The sequence below is a fragment of the Triticum aestivum genome, chromosome 1A, assembly GCF_018294505.1.
Source record: "Triticum aestivum cultivar Chinese Spring chromosome 1A, IWGSC CS RefSeq v2.1, whole genome shotgun sequence".
NCBI lineage: Eukaryota > Viridiplantae > Streptophyta > Magnoliopsida > Poales > Poaceae > Triticum > Triticum aestivum.
This window is the reverse complement of record NC_057794.1, coordinates 6,183,700-6,210,411: the sequence shown is the minus strand read 5'-3', so window position 1 is coordinate 6,210,411 and position 26,712 is coordinate 6,183,700. Positions and strand designations below refer to the sequence as shown.

The following is a 26,712-nucleotide window of genomic DNA, read 5'->3' as shown; positions in this document are numbered from 1 at the left end:
CCTAAAGTTCCTCCATAGCATCGACAAGGTGATGTGCTCCTGTAGATAAAGCTTGTTTAATCAATAGTTTCTCTGTCATTAACTTGGGCCAGCAGTATCATCCGAGCTCAGCTATAAAGCATCCTGCTCCGAGTGGGTGTCCTTACTCAGGCCCTGTTCGGCTCTCCACCGGCTCCATGGAATTACGGGATCTGGGGAGCACCTACATTCCAACTCCACTATTTTAGCCTGTAGGTCCACTAGCTCCGTGAGCTGAGTCTAGAGCGGAGGGAATCCGAAAAATCCCTCAATGACAAGAACGACTACACACTTCGTATAACGGTGGGACGACCATACTATGTACTTCCACAATAAGTTCTCCAAAAGTTAGTTGTCCAACTAATTTATAGGTAATCTACACATACATGCTTAAAATTGTTAACCCCGCAAGTCTATACCTATACTAATTTTAGATTGTGACTAAGGATACAGTTGACTATGAAAATTGATAGTAGGCCTAGTCTTGTTATCTTATCATTGGTTAGTGATTGTTGACCAAGTATTTAAAACAGCTTAGCCCTGGAAAAGAAATAAATTCATTAAAATGGCCGGACCTACCAGAGCCCGGCCTGAAAATTCCAAGCCCGGGTCTTATCCCACCCTGCTTGGGCATGAAATGGTTATATTTTTATTAAAAATAATAAATAAATTATCTTGTGATAAATTGATACAATAGCATACCTATTTTAAAAAAAAATACCAAAAAATAAGGTCTCTTGGACTTTTGGGGCTTTCCAGCTGAGAGGCACAAGCCCAGCCTAGAAACCGGCGGGCGAGGCTTCCCATGCCCAGATTTAAAGCATGTACAACGGAGCACTCATATCCCCCCAAACGTATGGGCAGATAGCCTGGTCACTACTCAACCCATAAATTGCCACCCAACTGGATCCCACATAGTTAGCCCTATCGTCTGGGCAGATCGACATGCCCGGACGTGACAGTCACATGGAACATGTTCGTTCTTGCCCAACCCATCCCCACTAGGGCGCAAACATAGCTCAGTATCGTCCTCTTCTCTCCCCTTCTACACCACTCAGGTTCGCTCCCAACCCCATCGCTTCCTCTTCTCAGGCTACCATGGTTGGTTCTGGCAGCAATTTCAGTGGCGGATCCACCAGCAACGAGGCGGAGCCCAACGACAGGGATGCCTTGCCGGAGTGGGATTTTGATGATGAGGAGACCTCACCCTTTGCGCTGTGCTCCGCGGTTCATGGATGGACAAAGGTAGGAGCTCGAGCTCAGTGTTCTCCATCGTTTCCCGACGAGGCAATGCAACGGACCACGTCAGCCCGTCGCGATCTGTGCCGGTCCAGATCCGTCGCCCTCTGTGACCCTCCCCTACCACTTTGGGCCCCGCTCCTCCCGTTCGGAACAGGGTGCTTGTTCCCGCACTACCGAGCTTGCAAGGAGGACGTACAAATCAGAGGCGCGAGCCAGACATGCTAGGTAGCATGTCCGAGAGACTGCGGGTTCCTCCCGCAGCAGCTGCGAATTCTGTAGGTCCATGCTGGTTGACCCGGAGGAGGATCTCCTCCGTGATGTCATCCTCCAGCCAGAGACCTCGGCGGAGATGGATGCCCGCCACCGAAAAAGTGCAAAGGCTCTTCGGCTCGACATCGAAGATTCCGGGAACCTCGCGAAGGACGGGGTGGCCGCCAGTGCGAAAGCCGCACGACTCACCAAGGAGCAGGCCCGGCACCGCCCGGCGTTTGGTCGGAATCATCTCCTCTTCGTTGTCCTATGACAGCGGCATGATGAGCGACGACAACGACAAATTCCCTTCGACAGCAAACACCTACATGTAGGAGTTTATCTATTATTTAGGCTTATCATATGTAGGTGATGATGGACATTTTGTGTCTGATTGTACGAAACTTGCCATTCCCAATATATATGTTTTATACTGCTATATGTTCAAGTTGTTTCTACGTAAAATGTTGATCACATTGCGTGGTTAGCATGGATTTGAGGGGGACGGCAGCGGACGCGGAGATATAAGGGGTGACCGTTCGATGTCCGCGAACGCGTCCACGGGAGTGTAGGGGTCACATTTGTGAGTTCTGGTTGTAGATGCTCTTACGACATAGTACACACTATTGTAAGTTTTATGAGGTGTTTGGTTTCAATCGCGTGCACCTTTCTTTCCCGCGTTTTCAAGATATGGATCTCTATTACCTCCATGCAATCCTATGAAGGGACATCGTCTTCTTTCCTTGTTACTTTTTCTCGTTTCTATGACAGCAAAAATCCGTAGAAATGTATGAAAAGTTCTAGCAAACTGAAATATTTAATCATGGAAATTTCTATTACCCAGTCTTGATTCTTGTCCTCGTGACATCCAACTCGATTTGCGGAGAGCAACACACCGTAACATCAAGCACGAGACGGGATGTCGTGACTGGCCGCACGATCGCGGATGGAGGAGATGAAAATGGCTTGACAGGTTCGAGTTGGAGGGGGGGGGGGGGGGGGGGTATGTTCACCGGCAGCAGGGACTGTTGGGAGGTTTATAGGGATGGCCAGGGTGCGGAGGGATGGTAGAGGTGGCGGCACAAGTTGAACAGGGCAGGGCAACAAGGCACACGCGGAAGCACCACCGACCACGGACGGCGTGGCTGGCGGCACCACCGACGCGGACGGCTTGGCAGGTGGTTGGGGGCGAAGTGGAGAAGTGGAGAAGGGCAGGCGAAAAAGCTAAACAGTAGGCTAGGAAAATCGACTGATCCATAATTGAAGGATAGGTACTCCCTTCAATTATAGACGCATATATTTGATGAAGTTACATCAGCAAACACATCGCATGGGTTAAACACAAGCAATAAGAGCAGTCGTGAATGCAATAATTCGTTGGCAGAAAATCACAGCTAAAACGCATAAACACGTGTATACTGGATATATCTGAACACTTGGTCATACTATGACTGGGTTGCTTCAAAACAAGGTGAACCGTTGATGAGCACACAACTGACTAATGGCACATAAATCCAACTGTATTGTATTGTGTATACACATCTGACTAATGGCACAACTGACTTTCAAGATAATATATATCTTCGAATCTTAGTAGTATGCTAATTAAGTTGTTATCCTTGGATAGACGCAATTCCTTGTGAAGGCCATTGCTTATTAGACAACATGAAGTCCAAATATTATATTTCGGTGGTTGTCACGTACGGAGATTCCCACCGAGTATATTAAATTGCTTCCATATAGTGGTTTACTTTTTGCCGGCCTATGATACGTATATATTAGTTTTTTTCTAAGCCAGGGGGTGTGCAACCATCTGAATTTGATATGGCCGTGCATGATTCATGGATGGAGTTGACATTAATAGAACCATTTGATAATAACTTCTGATTGGTCTTGAACTAGCCTGCATAATTGATAAATTGATAATATTTTTTTGCAAGGAAGAAACCGCTAAATATGTAGTAGAAACAAACATGACATCACTCAACTCTCCGTCTGTTTTCGTTCTATTTTCCGTCCATACCTATGTAAATACATTGTTCTTAGAAATCATTCCACGTTGCTTCAAGGGCGATACTACTGTCGATTGATCATCCTGATGGGTCATCACCCTTATTGTCTGCTCGCCACTAAAACTCAAATTGTGTAAACCTCGTCTGTAAAACATTCTAGGTAGCTAGAAAATGTCGGCGCGGCTAACTGCCCCACTGGACAATGGTGCTTCAACGCACAAACATATTAGTTTGCCTATCTTGTTGGGCTGGAGTTGGCAAATTTTCCGCATGCACGTGTGTCATAATTGTTTGTTTGTGGGTGACACCAAGGTCGGTTGGTAAAACGGAGGGGCCACAGCGCCTATCAATGATAGACTTCATGTTGTGTCTGATGGCATCCATGGTAGAAGGGCCATCAGGCTCCCTACTTTTTCCCCCGCACCCCCTCCCTCCCGCTACCGCTAGGGTCCCCCCTGCTGGCTCCCTAGCCCCCTCCTGTCGCCGCCGGCCGCCAGGCGCGCGCCCCGGCCCGTCCTGTCCCACTCTCCTCCTCTCGGTCCCGCCCCTGCGACGCCTCCCCGGGAGGTGGCCGGGGCGGCACACTCCCTCCCCTCCCTCTCGACCATCCCCTTCTGCTGGATCTCCCCCGCTGCCGCCGGTTGGTGCCCCCTAGGGCTGGCCCAGGTGTTGTCGGTGGCAGCAGGAGCTCATCTCCACGCGCGCCTGTCTCCCCTTCCTAGGGCAGACGGCGGCGGTGCTGCTTGGCTGGGCGGTGGCTCTATGACCCGGCGGCGGTCGCCGGCGGCGGGCAAGGTGGCGGTGCCGCCACTTGGAGGCGGGGAGGCTGTTGGGGAACGTTGCAGAAAATTAAAATTTTTCCTACGGTTTCACCAAGATCCATCTATGAGTTCATCTAAGCAGCGAGTCTAGGGAGAGAGTTTGCATCTACATACCACTTGTAGATCGCGTGCGGAAACTTGCAAGGGAACGGTGATGATGTAGTCGTACTCGACGTGATCCAAATCACCGATGACCAGCGCCGAACGGACGGCACCTCCGCGTTCAACACACGTACGGAACAGCCACGTCTCCTCTTCTTGATCCAGCAAGGGAGGGAGGAGAGGTTGAGGGAGATGGCACCAGCAGCAGCACGACGGCGTGGTGTTGATGGAGCTGCAGTACTCCGGCAGAGCTTCGCTAAGCACTATGGAGGTGGAGGAGGTGTTGGGGAGGGAGAAGGAGGCAACCAAAGGCCGAGACGTTCAGGTATGAAGTCCCTCCTCTCCCCCACTATATATAGGGGTGCCAAGGGGGTGTGGCCGGCCCTAGGAGATCCAATCTCCTAGGGGGTGCGGCGGCCAAGGGGGGGTTTTCCCTCCCCCCAAGGCACCTAGGAGGTGCCTTACCCTCCTAGGACTCTTGCCCCCTTAAACCCTAGGCGCATGGGCCTATGTGGGGCTGGTGCCCTTGGCCCATTAGGCCAAGGCGCACCCCCCTACAGCCCATGTGGCCCCCCGGGACAGGTGGACCCACCCGGTGGACCCCCGGGACCCTTCCGGTGGTCCCGGTACAATACCGATAACCCCGAAACTTGTCCTGATGCCCGAAACAGGACTTCCCATATATAAATCTTTACCTCCGGACCATTCCGGAACTCCTCGTGACGTCCGGGATCTCATCCGGGACTCCGAACAACATTCGGGTTACTGCATATACATATCCCTATAACCCTAGCGTAACTGAACCTTAAGTGTGTAGACCCTACGGGTTCGGGAGACATGCAGACATGACCGAGACGCTCTTAGTCAATAACCATCAGCGGGATCTGGATACCCATGATGGCTCCCACATGCTCCTCGATGTTGTCATCGGATGAACCACTATGTCGAGGATTCGATCAAACCCTGTATGCAATTCCCTTTGTCAATCGGTACGTTACTTGCCCGAGACTCGATCGTCGGTATCCCAATACCTTGTTCAGTCTCGTTACCGGCAAGTCACTTTACCCGTACCGTAATGCATGATCCCGTGTCCAACACCTTGGTCACATTGAGCTCATTATGATGATGCATTACCGAGTGGGCCCAGAGATACCTCTCCGTCATACGGAGTGACAAATCCCAGTCTCGATCCGTGTCAACCCAACAGCTACTTTCGGAGATACCTGTAATGCACCTTTATAGTCACCCAGTTACGTTGTGACGTTTGATGCACCCAAGGCACTCTTACGGTAGCCGGGAGTTACACGATCTCATGGTCGTAGGAAGAGATACTTGACACTTGCAAAGCTCTAGCAAAACGAACTACACGATCTTTTATGCTATGCTTAGGATTGGGTCTTGTCCATCACATCATTCTCCTAATGATGTGATCCCGTTATCAACGACATCCAATGTCCATAGTCAGGAAACCATGACTATCTGTTGATCACAACGAGCTGGTCAACTAGAGGCTTACCAGGGACATAGTGTGGTCTAAGTATTCACACGTGTATTACGATTTCCGGATAATACAGTTATAGCATGAATAAAAGACAATTATCATGAACAATGAAATATAATAATACTTTTATTATTGCCTCTAGGGCATATTTCCAACAGTCTCCCACTTGCACTAGAGTCACCAATCTAGTTACATTGTGATGAATCGAACACCCATAGAGTTCTGGTGTTGATCATGTTTTGCACGCGAGAGAGGTTTAGTCAGCGGATCTGCGACATTCAGATCCGTATGCACTTTGCAAATCTCCATGTTTCCATCTTGAACATTTTCACGGATGGAGTTGAAACGACGCTTGATGTGCCTGGTCTTCTTGTGAAACCTGGGCTCCTTTGCGAGGGCAATAGCTCCAGTGTTGTCACAGAAGAGTTTGATCGGCCCCGACGCATTGGGTATGACTCCTAGGTCGGTGATGAACTCCTTCACCCAAATCGCTTCATGTGCTGCCTCCGAGGCTGCCATGTACTCCGCTTCACACGTAGATCCCGCCACGACGCTCTGCTTGCAGCTGCACCAGCTTACTGCTCCACCATTCAACATATACACGTATCCGGTTTGTGACTTAGAGTCATCCAGATCTGAGTCGAAGCTGTTGACGTAACCCTTTACGACGAGCTCTTCGTCTCCTCCATAAACGAGAAACATGTCCTTTGTCCTTTTCAGGTACTTCAGGATATTCTTGACCGCTGTCCAGTGTTCCTTGCCGGGATTACTTTGGTATCTTGCTACCAAACTTACGGCAAGGTTTACATCGGGTCTGGTACACAACATGGCATACATAATAGATCCTATGGCTGAAGCATAGGGGATGACACTCATCTCTTCTTTATCTTTTGCCGTGGTCGGTGACTGAGCTGAGCTCAGTCTCATACCTTGTAACATAGGCAAGAACCCCTTCTTGGACTGATCCATTCTGAATCTCTTCAAAATCTTATCAAGGTATGTACTTTGTGAAAGACCTATGAGGCGTCTCGATCTATCTCTATAGATCTTGATGCCTAATATATAAGCAGCTTCTCCAAGGTCCTTCATTGAAAAACACTTATTCAAGTAGGCCTTAATGTTGTCCAGAAATTCTATATTATTTCCCATCAGGAGTATGTCATCTACATATAATATGAAAAATGCTACAGAGCTCCCACTCACTTTCTTGTAAACGCAGACTTCTCCATAAGTCTGCATAAACCCAAACGCTTTGATCATCTCATCAAAGCGAATGTTCCAACTCCGAGATGCTTGCACCAGTCCATAAATGGATCGCTGGAGCTTGCATACTTTGTTAGCGTTCAGAGGATCGACAAAACCTTCCGGCTGCATCATATACAGTTCTTCCTTAAGATGCCCGTTAAGGAATGCTGTTTTGACGTCCATCTGCCATATCTCATAATCATAGTATGCGGCAATTGCTAACATGATTCGGACGGACTTTAGCTTCGCTACGAGAGAGAATGTCTCGTCGTAGTCAATCCCTTGAACCTGTCGATAACCCTTAGCGACAAGTCGAGCTTTATAGATGGTAACATTACCATCCGCGTCCGTCTTCTTCTTAAAGATCCATTTGTTTTCTATCGCTCGCCGATCATCGGGCAAGTCTGTCAAAGTCCATACTTTGTTTTCATACATGGATTCTATCTCGGATTTCATGGCTTCAAGCCATTTGTTGGAATCCGGGCCCGCCATTGCTTCTTCATAGTTCGAAGGTTCATTGTTGTCTAACAACATGATTTCCAGGACAGGGTTGCCGTACCACTCTGGTGCGGAACGTGTCCTTGTGGACCTACGAAGTTCAGCAGTAACTTGATCCGAAGTACCTTGATCATTATCATGGTTTTCCTCTTCAGTTGGTGTGGGCATCACAGGAATGGTTTCCTGTGCTGCGTCACTATCCCGCTCAAGAGGTAGTACTTCATCGAGTTCTACTTTCCTCCCACTTAATTCTTTCGAGAGAAACTCTTTTTCCAGAAAGCATCCGTTCTTGGCAACAAAGATCTTGTCTTCGGATCTTAAGTAGAAGGTATACCCTATAGTTTCCTTAGGGTATCCTATGAATACGCATTTTTCCGACTTGGGTTCGAGCTTCTCAGGTTGAAGTTTCTTGACATAAGCTTCGCATCCCCAAACTTTTAGAAACGACAGCTTAGGTTTCTTTCCAAACCATAATTCATACGGTGTCGTCTCAACGGATTTAGACGGTGCCCTATTTAAAGTGAATGTAGCTGTCTCTAGAGCGTTTCCCCAAAATGATAGCGGTAAATCGGTAAGAGACATCATAGACCGCACCATATCCAATAGAGTGCGATTACGACGTTCGGACACACCGTTTCGCTGAGGTGTTCCAGGCGGCGTGAGCTGTGAAACGATTCCACATTTCTTTAAGTGTGTACCAAATTCGTGACTTAAGTATTCTCCTCCACGATCTGATTGTAAGAATTTTATCTTTCGGTCACGTTGATTCTCCACCTCATTCTGAAATTCCTTGAACTTTTCAAAGGTCTCAGACTTGTGTTTCATTAAGTAGACATACCCATATCTACTCAAGTCATCAGTGAGAGTGAGAACATAACGATATCCTCCGCGAGCCTCAATGCTCATTGGACCGCACACATCGGTATGTATGATTTCCAACAAGTTGGTTGCTCGCTCCATTGTTCCGGAGAACGGAGTCTTGGTCATTTTGCCCAAGAGGCATGGTTCGCACGTGTCAAACGATTCATAATCAAGAGACTCTAAAAGTCCATCGGCATGGAGCTTCTTCATGCGCTTGACACCAATGTGACCAAGGCGGCAGTGCCACAAGTATGTGGGACTATCGTTATCAACTTTAAATCTTTTGGTATCTACACTATGAACATGTGTAATATTACGCTCGAGATTCATTAAGAATAAACCATTGACCATCGGAGCATGACCATAAAACATATCTCTCATATAAATCGAACAACCATTATTCTCAGACTTAAATGAGTAGCCATCTCGTATTAAACGAGATCCAGATACAATGTTCATGCTCAAACTTGGCACTAAATAACAATTATTGAGGTTCAAAACTAATCCCGTAGGTAAATGTAGAGGAAGCGTGCCGACGGCGATCACATCGACTTTGGAACCATTCCCGACGCGCATCGTCACCTCGTCCTTTGCCAGTCTCCGTTTATTCCGCAGCTCCTGCTGTGAGTTACAAATATGAGCAACGGCACCGGTATCAAATACCCAGGAGTTACTACGATTACTGGTAAGGTACACATCAATCACATGTATATCAAATATACCTTTGGTGTTGCCGGCCTTCTTATCCGCTAAGTATTTGGGGCAGTTCCGCTTCCAGTGACCCTTCCCCTTGCAATAAAAGCACTCAGTCTCAGGCTTGGGTCCATTCTTTGACTTCTTCCCGGCAACTGGCTTACCAGGCGTGGCAACATCTTTGCCGTCTTTCTTGAAGTTCTTCTTACCCTTGCCCTTCTTGAACTTAGTGGTCTTATTGACCATCAACACTTGATGTTCTTTCTTGATTTCAGCCTCTGCTGACTTCAGCATCGAGAACACTTCAGGAATGGTCTTTTCCATTCCCTGCATGTTGTAGTTCATCACAAAGCTCTTGTAGCTTGGTGGGAGCGACTGGAGGATTCTGTCAATGACCGCCTCATCTGGGAGGTTAATATTTAGCTGGGTCATACGGTTGTGCAACCCAGACATCTTCAGGATGTGCTCACTGACAGAACTGTTTTCCTCCATCTTACAACTGTAGAACTTGTCGGAGACATCATATCTCTCGACTCGGGCATGAGCTTGGAAAACTAGTTTCAGCTCTTCGAACATCTCATATGCTCCGTGATGCTCAAAACACTTTTGGAGCCCCGGTTCTAAGCTGTAAAGCATGCCGCACTGAACGAGGGAGTAATCATCAGCGCGAGACTGCCAAGCATTCATAATGTCTTGGTTCTCTGGGACGGGAGCGTCACCTAGCGGTCCTTCTAGGACATATTGTTTCCTGGCAGCTATGAGGATGATCCTCAGGTTCCGGACCCAGTCCGTATAGTTGCTGCCATCATCTTTCAGCTTGGTTTTCTCTAGGAACGCGTTGAAGTTCATGTTGACATTAGCATTGGCCATTGATCTACAAGACATATTTGCAAAGGTTTTAGACTAAGTTCATGATAATAAAGTTCTAATCAAATTATAAACTCCCACTTAGATTAGACATCCCTTTAGTCATCTAAGTGTTACACGATCCGAGTCGAGTAGCCCGTGTCCGATCATCACGTGAGACGGACTAGTCATCGTCGGTGAACATTTTCATGTTGATCGTATCTTCCATACGACTCGTGTTCGACCTTTCGGTCTCCGTGTTCCGAGGCCATGTCTGCACATGCTAGGCTCGTCAAGTTAACCCTAAGTGTTTTCGCTGTGTAAAACTGTCTTACACCCGTTGTATGTGAACGTAAGAATCCATCACACCCGATCATCACGTGGTGCTTAGAAACGACGAACTGTAGCAACGGTGCACAGTTAGGGGAGAACACTTCTTGAAATTTTATAAGGGATCATCTTATTTACTACAGTCGTCCTAAGTAAACAAGATGCATAATACATAATAAACATCACATGCAATTATATAGTTGTGACATGATATGGCCAATATCATATAGCTCCATTGATCTTCATCTTCGGGGCTCCATGATCATCTTGTCACCGGCTTGACACCATGATCTCCATCATCATGATCTCCATCATCGTGTCTTCATGAAGTTGTCACGCCAACGACTACTTCTACTTCTATGACTAACGTTTAGCAATAAAGTAAAGTAGTTTACATGACGTTATTCAATGACACGCAGGTCATACAAAAGAATAATGACAACTCCTATGGCTCCTGCCGGTTGTCATACTCATCGACATGCAAGTCGTGAATCCTATTACAAAGAACATGATCTCATACATCACAATTCATCATTCATCACAACTTCTGGCCATATCACATCACATGATCAATCGCTGCAAAAACAAGTTAGACGTCCTCTAATTGTTGTTGCATCTTTTACGTGGCTGCAATTGGGTTCTAGCAAGAACGTTTTCTTACCTACGAATCACCACAACGTGATTTTGTCAACTTCTATTTACCCTTCATAAGGGCCCTGTTCATCGATTCCGCTCCAACTAAGGTGGGAGAGACAGACACCCGCCAGCCACCTTATGCAACTTGTGCATGTCAGTCGGTGGAACCGGTCTCACGTAAGAGTACGTGTAAGGTTGGTCCGGGCCGCTTCATCCCACAATACCGTTGAGCAAGAAAAGACTAGTAGAGGCAAGTAAGATGACAAAATCCACGCCCACAACAAAGTTGTGTTCTACTCGTGCAAAGAGAACTACGCATAGACCTAGCTCATGATGCCACTGTTGGGGAACGTTGCAGAAAATTAAAATTTTTCCTACGGTTTCACCAAGATCCATCTATGAGTTCATCTAAGCAGCGAGTCTAGGGAGAGAGTTTGCATCTACATACCACTTGTAGATCGCGTGCGGAAACTTGCAAGGGAACGGTGATGATGTAGTCGTACTCGACGTGATCCAAATCACCGATGACCAGCGCCGAACGGACGGCACCTCCGCGTTCAACACACGTACGGAACAGCCACGTCTCCTCTTCTTGATCCAGCAAGGGAGGGAGGAGAGGTTGAGGGAGATGGCACCAGCAGCAGCACGACGGCGTGGTGTTGATGGAGCTGCAGTACTCCGGCAGAGCTTCGCTAAGCACTATGGAGGTGGAGAAGGTGTTGGGGAGGGAGAAGGAGGCAACCAAAGGCCGAGACATTCAGGTATGAAGTCCCTCCTCTCCCCCACTATATATAGGGGTGCCAAGGGGGTGTGGCCGGCCCTAGGAGATCCAATCTCCTAGGGGGTGCGGCGGCCAAGGGGGGGTTTTCCCTCCCCCCAAGGCACCTAGGAGGTGCCTTACCCTCCTAGGACTCTTGCCCCCTTAAACCCTAGGCGCATGGGCCTATGTGGGGCTGGTGCCCTTGGCCCATTAGGCCAAGGCGCACCCCCCTACAGCCCATGTGGCCCCCCGGGACAGGTGGACCCACCCGGTGGACCCCCGGGACCCTTCCGGTGGTCCCGGTACAATACCGATAACCCCGAAACTTGTCCCGATGCCCGAAACAGGACTTCCCATATATAAATCTTTACCTCCGGACCATTCCGGAACTCCTCGTGACGTCCGGGATCTCATCCGGGACTCCGAACAACATTCGGGTTACTTCATATACATATCCCTATAACCCTAGCGTAACTGAACCTTAAGTGTGTAGACCCTACGGGTTCGGGAGACATGCAGACATGACCGAGACGCTCTTAGTCAATAACCATCAGCGGGATCTGGATACCCATGATGGCTCCCACATGCTCCTCGATGTTGTCATCGGATGAACCACTATGTCGAGGATTCGATCAAACCCTGTATGCAATTCCCTTTGTCAATCAGTACGTTACTTGCCCGAGACTCGATCGTCGGTATCCCAATACCTTGTTCAGTCTCGTTACCGGCAAGTCACTTTACTCGTACCGTAATGCATGATCCCGTGTCCAACACCTTGGTCACATTGAGCTCATTATGATGATGCATTACCGAGTGGGCCCAGAGATACCTCTCCGTCATACGGAGTGACAAATCCCAGTCTCGATCCGTGTCAACCCAACAGCTACTTTCGGAGATACCTGTAATGCACCTTTATAGTCACCCAGTTACGTTGTGACGTTTGATGCACCCAAGGCACTCTTACGGTAGCCGGGAGTTACACGATCTCATGGTCGTAGGAAGAGATACTTGACACTTGCAAAGCTCTAGCAAAACGAACTACACGATCTTTTATGCTATGCTTAGGATTGGGTCTTGTCCATCACATCATTCTCCTAATGATGTGATCCCGTTATCAACGACATCCAATGTCCATAGTCAGGAAACCATGACTATCTGTTGATCACAACGAGCTTGTCAACTAGAGGCTTACCAGGGACATAGTGTGGTCTAAGTATTCACATGTGTATTACGATTTCCGGATAATACAGTTATAGAATGAATAAAAGACAATTATCATGAACAATGAAATATAATAATACTTTTATTATTGCCTCTAGGGCATATTTCCAACAGAGGCGTGCTGGCGTGAGGTGGCCGATGGCTCGTCCCCGGCCCAGATTTGGCCCCTGCGGGCCCCATTTGGGTCCTAGTGGTCCGGCCATTTGTGCGGCTTCGACGTCTTCCACGTGGCGCGGAGGAGGGGTTGCTCGGACTGGTGGTGGTGGCACCGACGATGTGCCTTCTGTAGCATGATGGCGGGAGCTTTACATGCATCTAAGGTCCCGGCAGGGCTTGGTATGCTCCCGCTGTCTCGTCCAGTCGGTTACCGTCATTGACGGTGGAGGTTGGGCTCTCCCGCATGCCGACGGTGCTGCAGTCCTAGTCCCGGCTCCTCTTCTTATTTAAACAGGCCCCTTTCGCGGTGCCGTGGTGAGACGGCGCGGAAGCTTCAAGATCGTTTTGGCGCAGGGTGGTGGTCTGTGTGGTGGCGTGCTCCGGAGCACCCGAGGTGAAGGCTGGGATCGAGAGAAATCTCTGTCGGCCGAGCTGACACCGACGCCGTGGTGCCTGAGAGTGCCGCTGGACCTTCCTGGATGGCGTTGGGGGCTAGCCTTCCTCTCTCCTCACCGCGTACCGGGGGAAACTCTTGGCAGTAGTGTCGTCATCGTCGCATCCCTTCCTGGAGGTGTTGACTGGTACAGGCGCTTCGGAGTATAGGAGCTTGCTGGAGGTTTCTCGGTGGGCACGATGGTCGTGAAGCTTCTTCGCTTTTGTTGATCCACCGGTGTCGGCATTTGTTTCTTTTTTTTTCTTTTTGTTTCTTTTGGGCAATGCTTGTGTTGCTTCCGTCGTAGCACCTATCGTTGGTCGTATCGGTGATGGTTGCTTTGTAATACAAAGCGGGGAGAAACCCCTATTTCGTCATGGTAGAAGGGCCATTGTACATGAGCGAGTTCTCTATTGATGACGTAGTATCACTAGGGCCTTCCTTGTTGGCCCCAAATCATTTGTTGGCAACTGGGGCCGAGCAACTAGCTTCAGAAGGGCCTCACTAGCGCCCTGAAACTAGAAAGCGCCCCTCCCCAAATAACTCTCTCGGCTCTCTTTGAGTCTGCCGCGCCCAACCACCACTTTTTCAGGATAGCTGTATAAGGTGGTAGAAATTTCCTAGTTTTTGCCCGCAACATCCCTCCCCGTGCAGCCTCTACAGTATGCTAATCAATGCATCAAGGTCGCACACAGCCAAATTATTCAAAAAAGGCAGGACCCACAAAATTCATGTTGAAGCGATCAATGGCATGGGTCAGCGACCATCAACATCAACCACCTCCAATGGAACTATGCGAACTATGAGAAAGGTTCTCCAATAATGACACCTCTAGGAAGGGGGTGATCATTGTTCTAACATGATCCAATAGAGGCTAGATCACGAGTTTTCACCCCGAATAGGACTTCTGAGCAATCTCAAGACAATATCTCCAAAAGGGGAACACTGTCGAAACATCGCCGTTTGCCACGCACAATCAATGAAGGCCCGACCTAGAGTTTCCACTATGGAACTCAAGATCTTGTATTTGAAGAGCACCACCATTCTGAAATCGGCCTATGTTGCCACACCCACTTACCATGAATAAATAACTTATGACACGCAACAACAACCACTGATGTCCATAGCCATGGCGTGTTCATCTGCGTGCGACTGGACATGCCCACGTACAGGAGGTGTCGAGCAATGAAAATAAATGTTTGTCACACCATCAAAGAGGACGCTTGTTGCTTCCAGATCCTATGGACACGCCACTGTGTGTTTTCATCGTTGCCGCCAAAACAGTCTATCGCCACGGCAACATTAAGCTCTATGGACGGGAGTTCCTATATCATCCCTTCTGTCTTTGGCAGCAAGGCCGCCACGGCAAAACCTGCAACGACCGCGGCGGAAAGAAGAGGTCGAAGGTAAGCTTCTGACTAGGGGCTCCGAAGTTGCATGCACACCGTTTGCATTTCCAATCTAAGCGGTAAACCAGTCCAAATAATTAAATGTCGTTTGATCAACTATGTATCTAGCTGACACACTAGGACGAATCTTTGGATTTGAACTTTGTACTATAGGAGTACTGGGAGTTTACTCGTTTTCTAGATGGAAAACCTAGGCTGCAGCTCTTCGCAAGATATATTGCTGAAAAATGGTTACTTTTGTTTTTTATTTCTAACTCATTCTTTTAAACAGTACAAACGCAAGCGCTCATATACACGCGCATACACTCATCCTTATGAACGCACACACGCACACCCTACCCCTATGAACATCTCCGAAAGACTAAGGCGGCATATTATCTTAAAATTTATGAGTCACCATAGGCACCTCGTTATCGAGGGGAACGTCTCCTGCCACCGAATGCGCATCGCTGGAAATTCTGAAATAAATCCAGAAATAAATGCGAGCACCAGGACTTGAACCCTGGTGGGCTGGGATACCACAGTCCCTCTAACCATCCAACCGCAGGTTGGTTCGCTTTCTAACTCATATTTATGAGATAATAAAATATGGATAGTTTAGAAATTTCTAGAAACACCTTTCTATTAATTACCCTAAAACATCTTATATTTGCTTACAGAGGGAGTAGATGTAAAGATAAGAATGGGCGTCTAATGCATTTTAGTCTTTGCGAATGCTGCATTATCATGTGGGCAAAGTAATATCATGTACATATTATATGACAAGGAAAAAAACCGGTAATATATTTCCTGAAAACACAGTTGACCTTTGTGATCTCTAAGGGTTGATACATGTACAAGGTATTGTTCAGCCTCACATGCGTAGTCTATCCTAAACGAAATGACAGCTAAAGAAATGAAACTAAAAATGATACGGAACAGATCATCACAAACAAAAAAGAAACAAGTGGGTATGGAACGAATATGCTAGCTAGTCCTCGAGCACTACAAATAGTTCCGTAGTCAATTTACGTACACACCTCCTAGCTACCCTCTTCTTCTTCTCCGAGTCAAAACCCCAGTTAGCAATGGCCAGCCCTAGCCTTGTAGTCCTGTCCATGATCTTGGCCTTGCATTCCATTCTATCCATGGCATGTGCATCCCTTTCCTCTGTTCTTCAATGCGAGTCCGAGGTAAACTTGCACCTGTACTTGCACCAAATCGCATTTGGACAAGGCATAAACCAGGTAGCAATTGTTCTGTCCAGCCAACCAGCCGTGTTTGGTCTAACTACTGTTATCGACTGGACTGTGATTGATGGACCAAACCCCAATTCCACCATTGTTGCCCGCACGAAGGGCATGCAAGTGCAGGCTGATGTAGCCGGTCCAGGCTGGTTCAACTACTTCAGCATGGTATTCGAGAAAAACTCCAGGTCACTTATACATATTTTAGACTACGGTTTTCGTTTTCTCAGTTATATAGCATGCTCAATTAGATACTGAACATTGACCACTTTCATGTGATACTGATATATATTACCATGCAAAACGATATCTGGTTCAATGGATCATCATTTTCGTGGCAATGGGGATTAACGCCAAGTAGGTCAAGGCCAGATGGCAATTATCAGTGGCACTGGAGAGTTTTCTATGGCGTGTGGGATCATCAAGTACAAAGCGCTCGACAACCCCCCTCTGAATCAAACTATTAAAGAGCTTAATATCCATGCATTCTATGTCAAACCTTCTGTAAGTACATATATATGTTCAACTACTTAATTTGTACTAGTAAGCTTGCACCTGCAATGCACCATCACATTGTAGAAAATTGTTTTTCTCGTTCATCTAGTCATGACATATGCGGCAATAAAAAACATCACATACATATAAATTTCTAGATGTTTTAACTGAACAATTACAGAGATAATATTTCTCAGTAAGATTCCTGAACCTCTCTAGTCGCAAATTGCTTTCTCATTCATCTTGTTATGACATATGAGGTAACAATTATTACAGAATAACTTTCCCCTGCCTCTTCAAGACACCACAACCACCAGACCATGCTCATACAGGGGAAATTGTCAAAACTCACAGTTTGATCATCATAATCAGTATAACAGCAGTGTGGCACAACAGAAAGATAAGAAGGCTTTAAGCACCGGCCCATGCATAACAACCAACAATCAATTTAAACTTCAGTTGAGTTACGTCCTTATCAATATTCCCATTGTTTTTATGTATTCACATATGCAGCAACGTCAGGGAGATTTCGAATCAGCGCCATGCTCTAGTATAGAAACAAAGAAACTGAGCAACCTAGCAGGAACAGAAACTGACCAGATGACGAAAAAAGCAAGCTTCACACCATAAGAACTGAGCGTGTCTAGTGAAACCTGCATTACAAAACGTAAAACAACAAGTTTGGGATTAAACAAAGGGAGATAAAAGGAGAGTCAACAAGAACTGGATGAACGAATGAAAGAAATACAAGTGTTTCAGCACATCAACAAGTTCGGCCTACAATTGACAAATCACTTAACTATCACTGAAACAAAGAATCTGGATTTCTTAAAAAAGAATGTTTGTGAGGAACAGAATGGGCAGTAAGACATGTGGATGCTATGAGCAATCAAGTAAATCATGACCATAGCTGAGAAATTAGGGGAATAACTTTGCATTCATTGACTTCTTTCCATGCACAAGTAACCAAAAGGTATAACTGGTTGTTCTTACATGTGACGCTGTCAATGCCGAATAATGCGACAGGAAAACTATTTTTATACATGAACTGATGCAGATAACTTCTAAGAAATAAAGTCAAACTGAACCAAGTCTATAAACAATAAGGATTGGAGATCATAAACTATCCCATCAAAAAATGCTAGTTATTGATAGAAGGATGGTGAAAAAAATGGGCAGCCACTCAATATCAATTCTCTCTTTCAAAGGTTTGCATCCTAGATAAACAAAAGTAGAAACACAACATGCTAAAATAGGTGGGAAATCTACCCATGCAAGCAAGCTATATACATTTAGAATTAGTAGCCTAAGAATGATTTTTATGTAACCATGTATAGTAATAGCAAGAAGGTGCCATAAGATTTATAAACACCAAGGAAATTAAGCAAATCAATTGGGTGAATCCCATCATGTCAACACATATTATATCATGTACTTCACTTGAGATAATAGCTAAGTTCAATGGGGGAAATTAAAACTGCACACACAACTCAAAATCCAATACGCTACAAATTTTGAAGATTATAACAGTAGAATGATTTCTGCATCTGGACATAACAAAGTGAGTTTATGGGGGAAAAGACCTGGTGTTCTTTTACATTAATGAATTTTCACCGCTTGGCAGATAACGCAGAGTTATCTGGTCCCCGTTATTGAACATCATAAGTCAAAATCAAGCGTAGACCATGTCAAACGTGATGATTCAGCCCAGTTGATGCAGGCGTGCACAAGGCGTGTACATGAAGGAGAATCTACATAGCCGGAGGAGTAGTTAGTTAGCTAAAAATCTTTTGTATCTCTATCTTCTCTTATCTCTAGTTTTCTTCCTTCACAAGATGTAATCTATCTCAATAACCTGTACGCGTTTATGGGCTCGCAACCCCTCTATATAACACGCAACACGTCGGCCAGGAAGGCTAAGACGTTTACCGCAAGTCGCACAGACCATGCACACGTAGAGGAGGAAACCATACTGCCTCAGCCTAGGTGGAACTGCCCTTGGTTCCACTTCCTGTTGAGACAAGCAATTCCATTTTTCGCAGCTTAACCGCTTGGAACAAGTAAAATATTCAGATATAAATATTGAGGGATTCTTCATCCACAATGGGTATGCACTTCAATCTAATTCCTAAATATGTATTGTATTTCTGTTTTTACGTCAGGTTTATTTGGAGCAGCTCCAAATTTTGAGAACTAAGATACCACTTGACCGTAACATAGGTTACACGATTAGTGTGACGTACATAAAAACAAAACAGAATGTAAGTATGAACATGAAGGAGGACGGATGGAACGATATGCCTCATCGTGGACCCTGATGATTGACAGAAACGTTCATTCGAGTCCCGCCGCCGTCCATGCAAGGTGTCCAGAAAGGTGCCTTCGCGAGCTGGCCTGTGGGTGTCACGGCATTGTCCATCCACGAGGTTAACGGAAAATTAGTTGAAAACATGTATGTTGACAAAAAAGTAATTGATTTCACTCTTTCCAAACCTGTAGATGATCCCACCCCCGTACTATACCTCTTCTTCTGAATCTGTCAAAAAAATTAGAATTACTCTCACACGTTGTAGCTATGCTGGGTATGACAAACCTGTAGATGATCCCGCCCTCGTACTGTACCTCGTCTTCTGAATCTGTCAAAAATGTCATTGCCGGAATTGCTACAGTAGCCGCAAATATGAAGAAGTTCAGAGAGAGACAGAGAAAGAAGACAGTGGTTTTGTGCCGCACTGAAAAGCTGCAGCGTTTTCTGTTATTACTCTCTGCTATATCTCTTGTTACAGCAGTTGACTACTAGCTAGCTACCTCCCGATCCGCCGGCTATGATCCGATTCTGCCGCGTCATCCCACGGCCTCGTCTCACAGCTTTTGCGGATCGGGAGAACAGGTAAAACGCGGGATCGTGTGCAGAGTGCAGCACGCCCGTCCTAGCTACTTGCACGCGCCACATGCGGCCATACATTATTAACAGAAAACAAAACTAATCATCGTGACAACAGAGATTACAGGAAGCTAACATTTCACCCCCTTAATCTCTTTGTCCATTCCCAATCCTAGCTACTCCCAAACGCTGCCATAGCTCGATGAACTGCACCCTGCCCAACGCCTTCGTCAGAAGATCAGCTAGTTGGTCCTTGGTGCCCACATGATCAATTTGCACTTTTCCGGCTTCCATGCAGTCACGGACATAGTGAAACTTGATGTCAATGTGTTTGCCGCGGTCATGGTGAACAGGGTTTTTGCTTAGCTCAATCGCTGATTTATTGTCCACCATCAGTTTGAAGCTCTCCGGTGTCACTCCCTTCATGTCTGCGAGCAGACTGTTGAGCCACACACCCTGACATGTTGCTGTGCATGCTGCCACATATTCTGCTTCACAAGACGAGAGAGCAACAATTCTTTGTTTCTCGGAGCTCCATGTGATCAGGTTCTTACCGAGGAAGAAGGCTTGACCTGATGTGCTCTTCCGATCTCCAACATCTCCCCCATGATCAGAATCACTGAACCCAAGCAAGTGTGCACTGCTGTTTCCTGCTCTGTAGCTGCAGCTATAGCTCATTGTGCCCTTTATGTAACGCGGAATTTGCTTGACGGCTGCCCAATGATGAGTACTTGGTTTCTCCATGAAGCGACTGACGACCCCAACAGCATGAGCTATGTTGGGACGGGTGTTTACCAGGTAACGGAGACTGCCGATAACTCTGCGATACAGTGTTGCATCCACAGGTTTGCCCCCGTCTTCCTTGACCAGCTTCAGTCTGCACTCCATGGCAATGGTGCAGCTGTTGCAATCACTCATACCAGCCACTTCCAGGATCTTTCCGGCATAGCTCTGCTGTTTGAGTGTGATCACCCCATCTCCTTGTTCCACTTCTATGCCCAAATAGTAACTGAGGCGGCCAAGATCGCTCATCTGAAATAACTGGCACATCTGTCGCTTGAATTCCTCGATCTCTGTCAGACTTGTTCCTGTGATGACAAGATCGTCTACATAGACACCCACCAGCAAGAAGGATTGCTTGTCACCACGGCGATACACTGCATGTTCGAGAGGGCTTCGGGTGAAACCCATTGACGCCATGGAATCATCAAGCTTTGCATACCATGCTGGTGGAGCCTGTCGTAAGCCATACAGTGCCTTCCGCAGCTTCAACGCACTCTGCTCCTTGCCAGAGATGACGTATCCCGGCGGTTGTGCCACATAAACCTCTTCACTTAGCTCACCGTTCAGGAATGCCGATGTTACGTCCATGTGATGAACTTCCCAACCAGAGTGTGCGGCGAGCGCGAGCAGCAGTCTGACAGTTTCAATCCGCGCCACAGGAGCAAAAACTTCCTCAAAGTCCACCCCCTGACGTTGTACATATCCCTTGGCGACAAGGCGGGCTTTGTGCTTGACGATGTTGCCCGCTGGATCGCGCTTGACCCGGTACACCCACTTGAGGCCGATCGCCTAGTGTCGGGCAGGCAGCGAGACAAGTTCCCAGGTCTTGTTGTCGATGATGGACTACATCTCGCTGTCCATGGCGCCCTTCCATGCCTTGTCCGTGAGGGCCTCATCCACGTCTCGCGGCTCCTTGGCGCTGAACAGACAGCGCACGAGCAAGCAGCTGTCGAACTGATCGTAGACGGCCTCATCCTCTGTTTCAGCCATCACCCCGGAAATGCGCCGGTACCGGCGTGGCTGTCCACTCTCCACGTCGCACCCGTCACCGTGCGTGAGCGGTGTGGCCCACTTTGAGTCTCGAGTCTCCACGGGTGTGTCCAAGGCCGGCGAAGCTGAGTGTGCTGCTGGAGTGGAGGGTCCGGCGTCATGCGCGCCTGGAGTGCATGGCGTTGGCGTCACGGGCGCCGTGGCCGTCACGGAGCGCGGCGTACAGGCGAACGCCTCGCCCGTGTCAACCTCCGTGGTGCCGTGCTCGGTGATGTACCCGACGGTGAACGTGTGTGGTGCGGTGACCATGCTCGGAGCGCTGTGTGCCTCCCAGTTCCAAGCCCTGCTTTCCTCAAACAGCACATCGCGCGTCACCTGCACCTTGTTAGTACTGGGATCATACACCCTGTACCCTTTCATACCTTCCTCGTAGCCAACAAACACCATGGGCGTTGACCGATCAGAGAGTTTAGTGACGTCGGGGCCGATTCTTTTGACATGCACCGTGCAGCCAAATGTACGCATGTGCTGCACAGTGGGCGGTCGTCCGCGCCACGCCTCGTATGGCGTCACTCCGGTGAGACTCCTCGTCGGCCTCCTGTTGAGGATGTACACAGCCGTCCTCACCGCCTCCGCCTAGAAGAGCGCCGGCATGGCCATGCTTTTCAGCATGCACCGCGCCATCTCGACGACGGTTTGGTTGCGGCGCTCGACAACCCCGTTTTGCTGGGCCGTGTACGGGGCCGTCGTGTAGTGCTTGACGCCGTGGTCAATGCAGAACTCCACGAACTCGCCGCCCCGGTCCGAGCGGAACGCGTGCAGTTTGCATTGGCCTCCGCCTCGGCCATGGCCTTGATCCTTTTGAAACGCTCGAGCGCCTCGTCTTTCGACTTCAGAAGCTCTGCCCACATATAGCGGCTATGATCATCGACGACGAGGATGAAGTACTTGTTACCTCTCGGCGTCGCCGGCGATATCGGGCCGCACAGGTCGGTGTGGACGAGTTCCATCCCTTTCTCCGCTCGATATTCTGTGGCCCGCGGGAACGGCGATTTGTGTTGTTTCCCAAGTACGCAACCGCCGCAGTATTCCACCACGCGGTCGATCTCCGGCATGCCCTTGACCATGCCCTTTGTGGACATGGCGCGCAGTGCCCGGAAGTGTAGATGACCCAGGCGCGCATGCCAGCGCCAGGTCACGTCGTCGCTCTTCGAGAGCAAACAAGTGGACGTGTCGATCGTGAGTACGCCGGTGTACAGGCGCGTCGCCGTGCGCTTGGCGCGGGCTAGGACACGCCGCGCTGGATCTTGGATCGTCATGATGCCGTCCTTGATGTTGACCATGCACCCGCCCTCATCGAGCTGACCCACGGAGAGTATGTTACTCCGCAGGCTTGGGATGTAGTGTTTTCTCTTTAGACCCCCTCTATTCTTATATCTCATCTTTTCTAAACCCTCAGATGCCTCATGTGCATACCGGAGCTCACCCAGTTAATCCAGCAGCAGAACACATTGATGCAGTTGCTAGTCCAGAATCAGAATCAGGGGAACAACAACAACAACCCACCACCACCACCACCACCTGTTGACCACTTAGCCCGTTTTCTTAGGCTGAATCCGCCGGTGTTTTCCAATAGCATCGAGCCGATAGTAGCAGATGATTGGCTCCGCAAGACAGCTAGGGAGTTGACCACAGCAGGATGCACAGATGCGGAGAAGGTGAAGTTTGCCGCACATCAGTTAGAAGGACTCGCAGCATCATGGTGGGAGAATTTCACAGCCACTTTCCCTGTAGACACTGTCACATGGGACCAGTTTCAGCAGGCTTTTCGTACTGCACACGTTTCAGCAGGAGCTAGGGCCATGAAGAAGCGTGAGTTTCGCAACTTGCGCCAAGGAGGACAGACAGTTGGCCAGCATGTGGAGGAATTTAGTAAGTTAGCATGTTATGCACCAGATGACGTCGCTACGGATGCGGCGAAGCAGGAGAAGTTTTTAGAAGGACTGAATGATGAGTTGAGCATGCAGTTGATGGTAGCCACCTTCAACAACTACCAGGAGTTGGTAGATTGTGCTCTTATGATTGAAGGCAAGCAGCAGCAAATTGAGAACCGCAAAAGGAAGTATGGACAAGGGAAGTATAATTCTGGAGCTCAGCAGAAGCCACGTTTTACCCCTATACCGGGAGGACATTTTCGGCATACCCATGGAGGAGGTAGCTCGCACAATCACAATGGCACCAAGAATGGTAATGGCAACGGAGGAAGCAACGGCTAGAATCGCACCAACCCCTCAACCCCAGCCAAGAAGGACCTAAGCCAAGTCACTTGCTTTAAGTGCTCGAAGACCGGACATTATACCAATGAATGTCCTGAATTACAAAATGGAAATAGCAATGGAAGTTCTGGGAAGAAGCCGAACCCTTTCAATAGGGGACAGGTGAACCATGTTAGCGTGGAGGAGGTTGAAGCTCAGCCCGATGTAGTAATAGGTAAGTTTTTGGTTAAGTCATTTACTGCACTCGTTCTTTTGATACTGGCGCATCACATTCATACATCTCAAGTCAACCTGGCAGTCGGGTCGGGTTTGCCCGGGTCGAGGTCTACCAAACCCATGCCCGATTACTAAATGGGTCTACCCAGTCGCCCACGACCCTGCCCATGGGCGAAGGATCAGACCCACGCCCGAACCCGATGGGTAACCCGACCCGATGGGTTACCCATCGGGCTGCTGTATATTGTTCTTGTACAGTGTACAACAGAGTAGTGGCAAAATTCATATAACAAATATTGGTTCACACAGTGACAAAAATGCACAAATAGCTTCAGTTACTAACCATCAATGTGAATATATAGTAGAATAGCTAGAAAACACAATATCAGGAAGGCAAATACAAGGTTCAAGAGCACAAATAGCATCACAAATACATGGTGCAGGTCTTCAGAAGCACAAATACAAGGTTCAGGAGCAGAGATACAAGGTTCAGGTGCACAAATAGCAGCAGAAATACAAAGTGCAGCAGCAGCACAAATACAAGGTTCAGGTTGAGTAGTTGTGTGCCAACAAGCTAGCAGTAGGAAGTAGTAGTGTAGCAGCCATGGATAAATGTAAATAACAACAGGTAGCAGTGTAGCACGCCGGGTCGTCCGCCTTCTCGTCGCAACCAAGCAGCAGCAGCAACATCATACAATCATGTTTCAGGCTTCAGTTAGGATGGATTGATCATCAACCTCCTGAAACACAAGAAAATAGAAGCATTCAAAGTAAACAACAAGATTTGCATTAAAATCTATAAGATTAAAAGGCATGCTAAGTTGCTAAAAGTAGAATCTGTTACCATCATTTCTGTGTCATCCTTAAGAACAGTTTCAAAGTCCGCAAAGAGAGTAGAATTGCAATCCCCTGATGCATAGATTTAGATATTAACATATAGCAAGGAAATAATATTGTGTATGGAAAGAAGAGTCATGATTGAAATAGATTATCACCTAACATGTCTGCACGGGACCAAGCTTGCATACACATAAGAGCTTCAGTCATGTTTGGTGCAAGTGAACATCTATGTGCACTTAGTATTCTCCCACTAGTACTGAAGGCAGATTCCGACGCCACAGTTGTTACAGGAATGGCTAGTATATCATGAGCCATTCTTCGCAATGTAGGATACTTGATACCTGCATACTGCCACCAATTGATGATGTCGAGACCCTCTGGCCTATGGATAATTTCCTCTTCCAAATATAAGTCCAGTTCTGTACGCACACGAGAAGCACTCGTAACAGGCTTCGAGGACATATATTGTTTAAATATATTCTCCATTTCATCTACTGCAGCACCACCTTGGGTAGAAACACTCCCACCTACATGTGACTCCGAGGTACCCACACCACCATCAGATGCTTGATATTCTAGCAACAAATCACCCATTAACTTCCTAATTTTCTCCACTTCTGTAGTTGCATGTTCAAACCCATAGAGAGAGCCAAACAAAGCTTGCAACATATGAAGCTTATATCTTGGATCAAGGACTGTTGCCACAGACATAAGACCATGGACTTCTTTCCAATACTTCTCAAACTTCGTCTTCATTTCCTCAGACATCTTTTGCAAAGGAACATGCTCACTAGTAGACCATTTTCGTATTGCTAGACGAATAGAAGATATTTTGGGGAAGAACAAATTTGCGGTAACATATTTAGTCCCTGAGAATAGTTCAGTGATCTCAAAGAAAACTTGTAGCCTAGCACAAAGTTCTTTTGCAAATTTCCAATCTTCTACGGTTGGGCAACAGTTGAATAGGAGCTCACGTGTTCTTAGTTTCTCGAACACATCAGTGTATAGTAATGCAATGGATATCATTTGATATGTTGAATTCCACCTAGTCTTGCAATCCAAAAACAACCTTCTAGAATAGTCAATGTTTAAAGTGTGTGCCATCTTTTCAAATTTCTCGTGCCTTTTAGGTGCGGCCTGCCAAAATGCAACACTATCGCGGACTCTAGCAATACCTTTCTCCATGACACTCATTCCATCTTTCACAATCAGATTAAGGATATGTGCACAACAACGCATATGCAGATACTTACCCTCCAACATAAGTGATTTAGTATCCAACTTATCTATCAAGATATCAATAGCCTTGTCATTACTTGTGCAATTGTCAAGAGTAACTGTGGATAACTTCCTCTCTAGATGCCAATCAAGAAGACATTCGTGCAAAGCTTGACAAATAACTTCACCATTATGTGGTGCTGGTACATATGCAAACCTAATATACAATAAACATCCAGGTTCAGCTTCACAATCATTAACAAAATAGTTCAGATTCATAATGATACAAAAAAGCTTCGCTTTAACGAAACATACCTCAAAATGATGCTCTTTAGATTAAAAGATTCATCAATAAAATGGGCTGTAACAACCATGTAGCCTTTCTTTTGATGGCCTGCAGTCCACAAGTCTGAGGTGACAGCTACTCGTTGTTTGAAATTTGCAAAATATTTCACCATCTTTTCCTTTTGGGCTGAATGCATAAGCAAGATATCCTTTCTAATGGTATTTCTTGAGACAACCTTGAACAAAGGTTGCATTGAAGCACAAAAGATTCGGAAAATAGAATGATCAACCATCGATAAAGGATATTCATGAACACAGATCATTAAGGCAAGATTTTTCCTAGCTACATCTTGGTCAAAAACCCCATTGTTATCGAGTTCAACTTTCCCACCACTAGCAGCCGCCAACCTTAACTTCTGTTGCTTTAGGCCTACAGGAGCACTCTTGGCACAACAAGTTTTCAAAT

General features: G+C 47.2%; 1 protein-coding gene across 1 annotated transcript; it reads right to left on the bottom strand.

Moving 5' to 3' along the window:
* Positions 1 to 24,455: 24,455 nt before the first annotated feature.
* On the bottom strand, positions 24,456 to 25,604 carry LOC123063512 (zinc finger BED domain-containing protein RICESLEEPER 2-like). The gene is made up of 3 exons (XM_044487348.1): positions 24,899 to 25,604; positions 24,748 to 24,812; positions 24,456 to 24,643 (listed from the first exon to the last, which is right to left on the bottom strand). Exons 1-3 carry the CDS (start codon positions 25,509 to 25,511, stop codon positions 24,608 to 24,610), a joined length of 714 nt encoding a protein of 237 aa, XP_044343283.1. The 5' UTR covers positions 25,512 to 25,604; the 3' UTR covers positions 24,456 to 24,607.
* Positions 25,605 to 26,712: the final 1,108 nt, after the last annotated feature.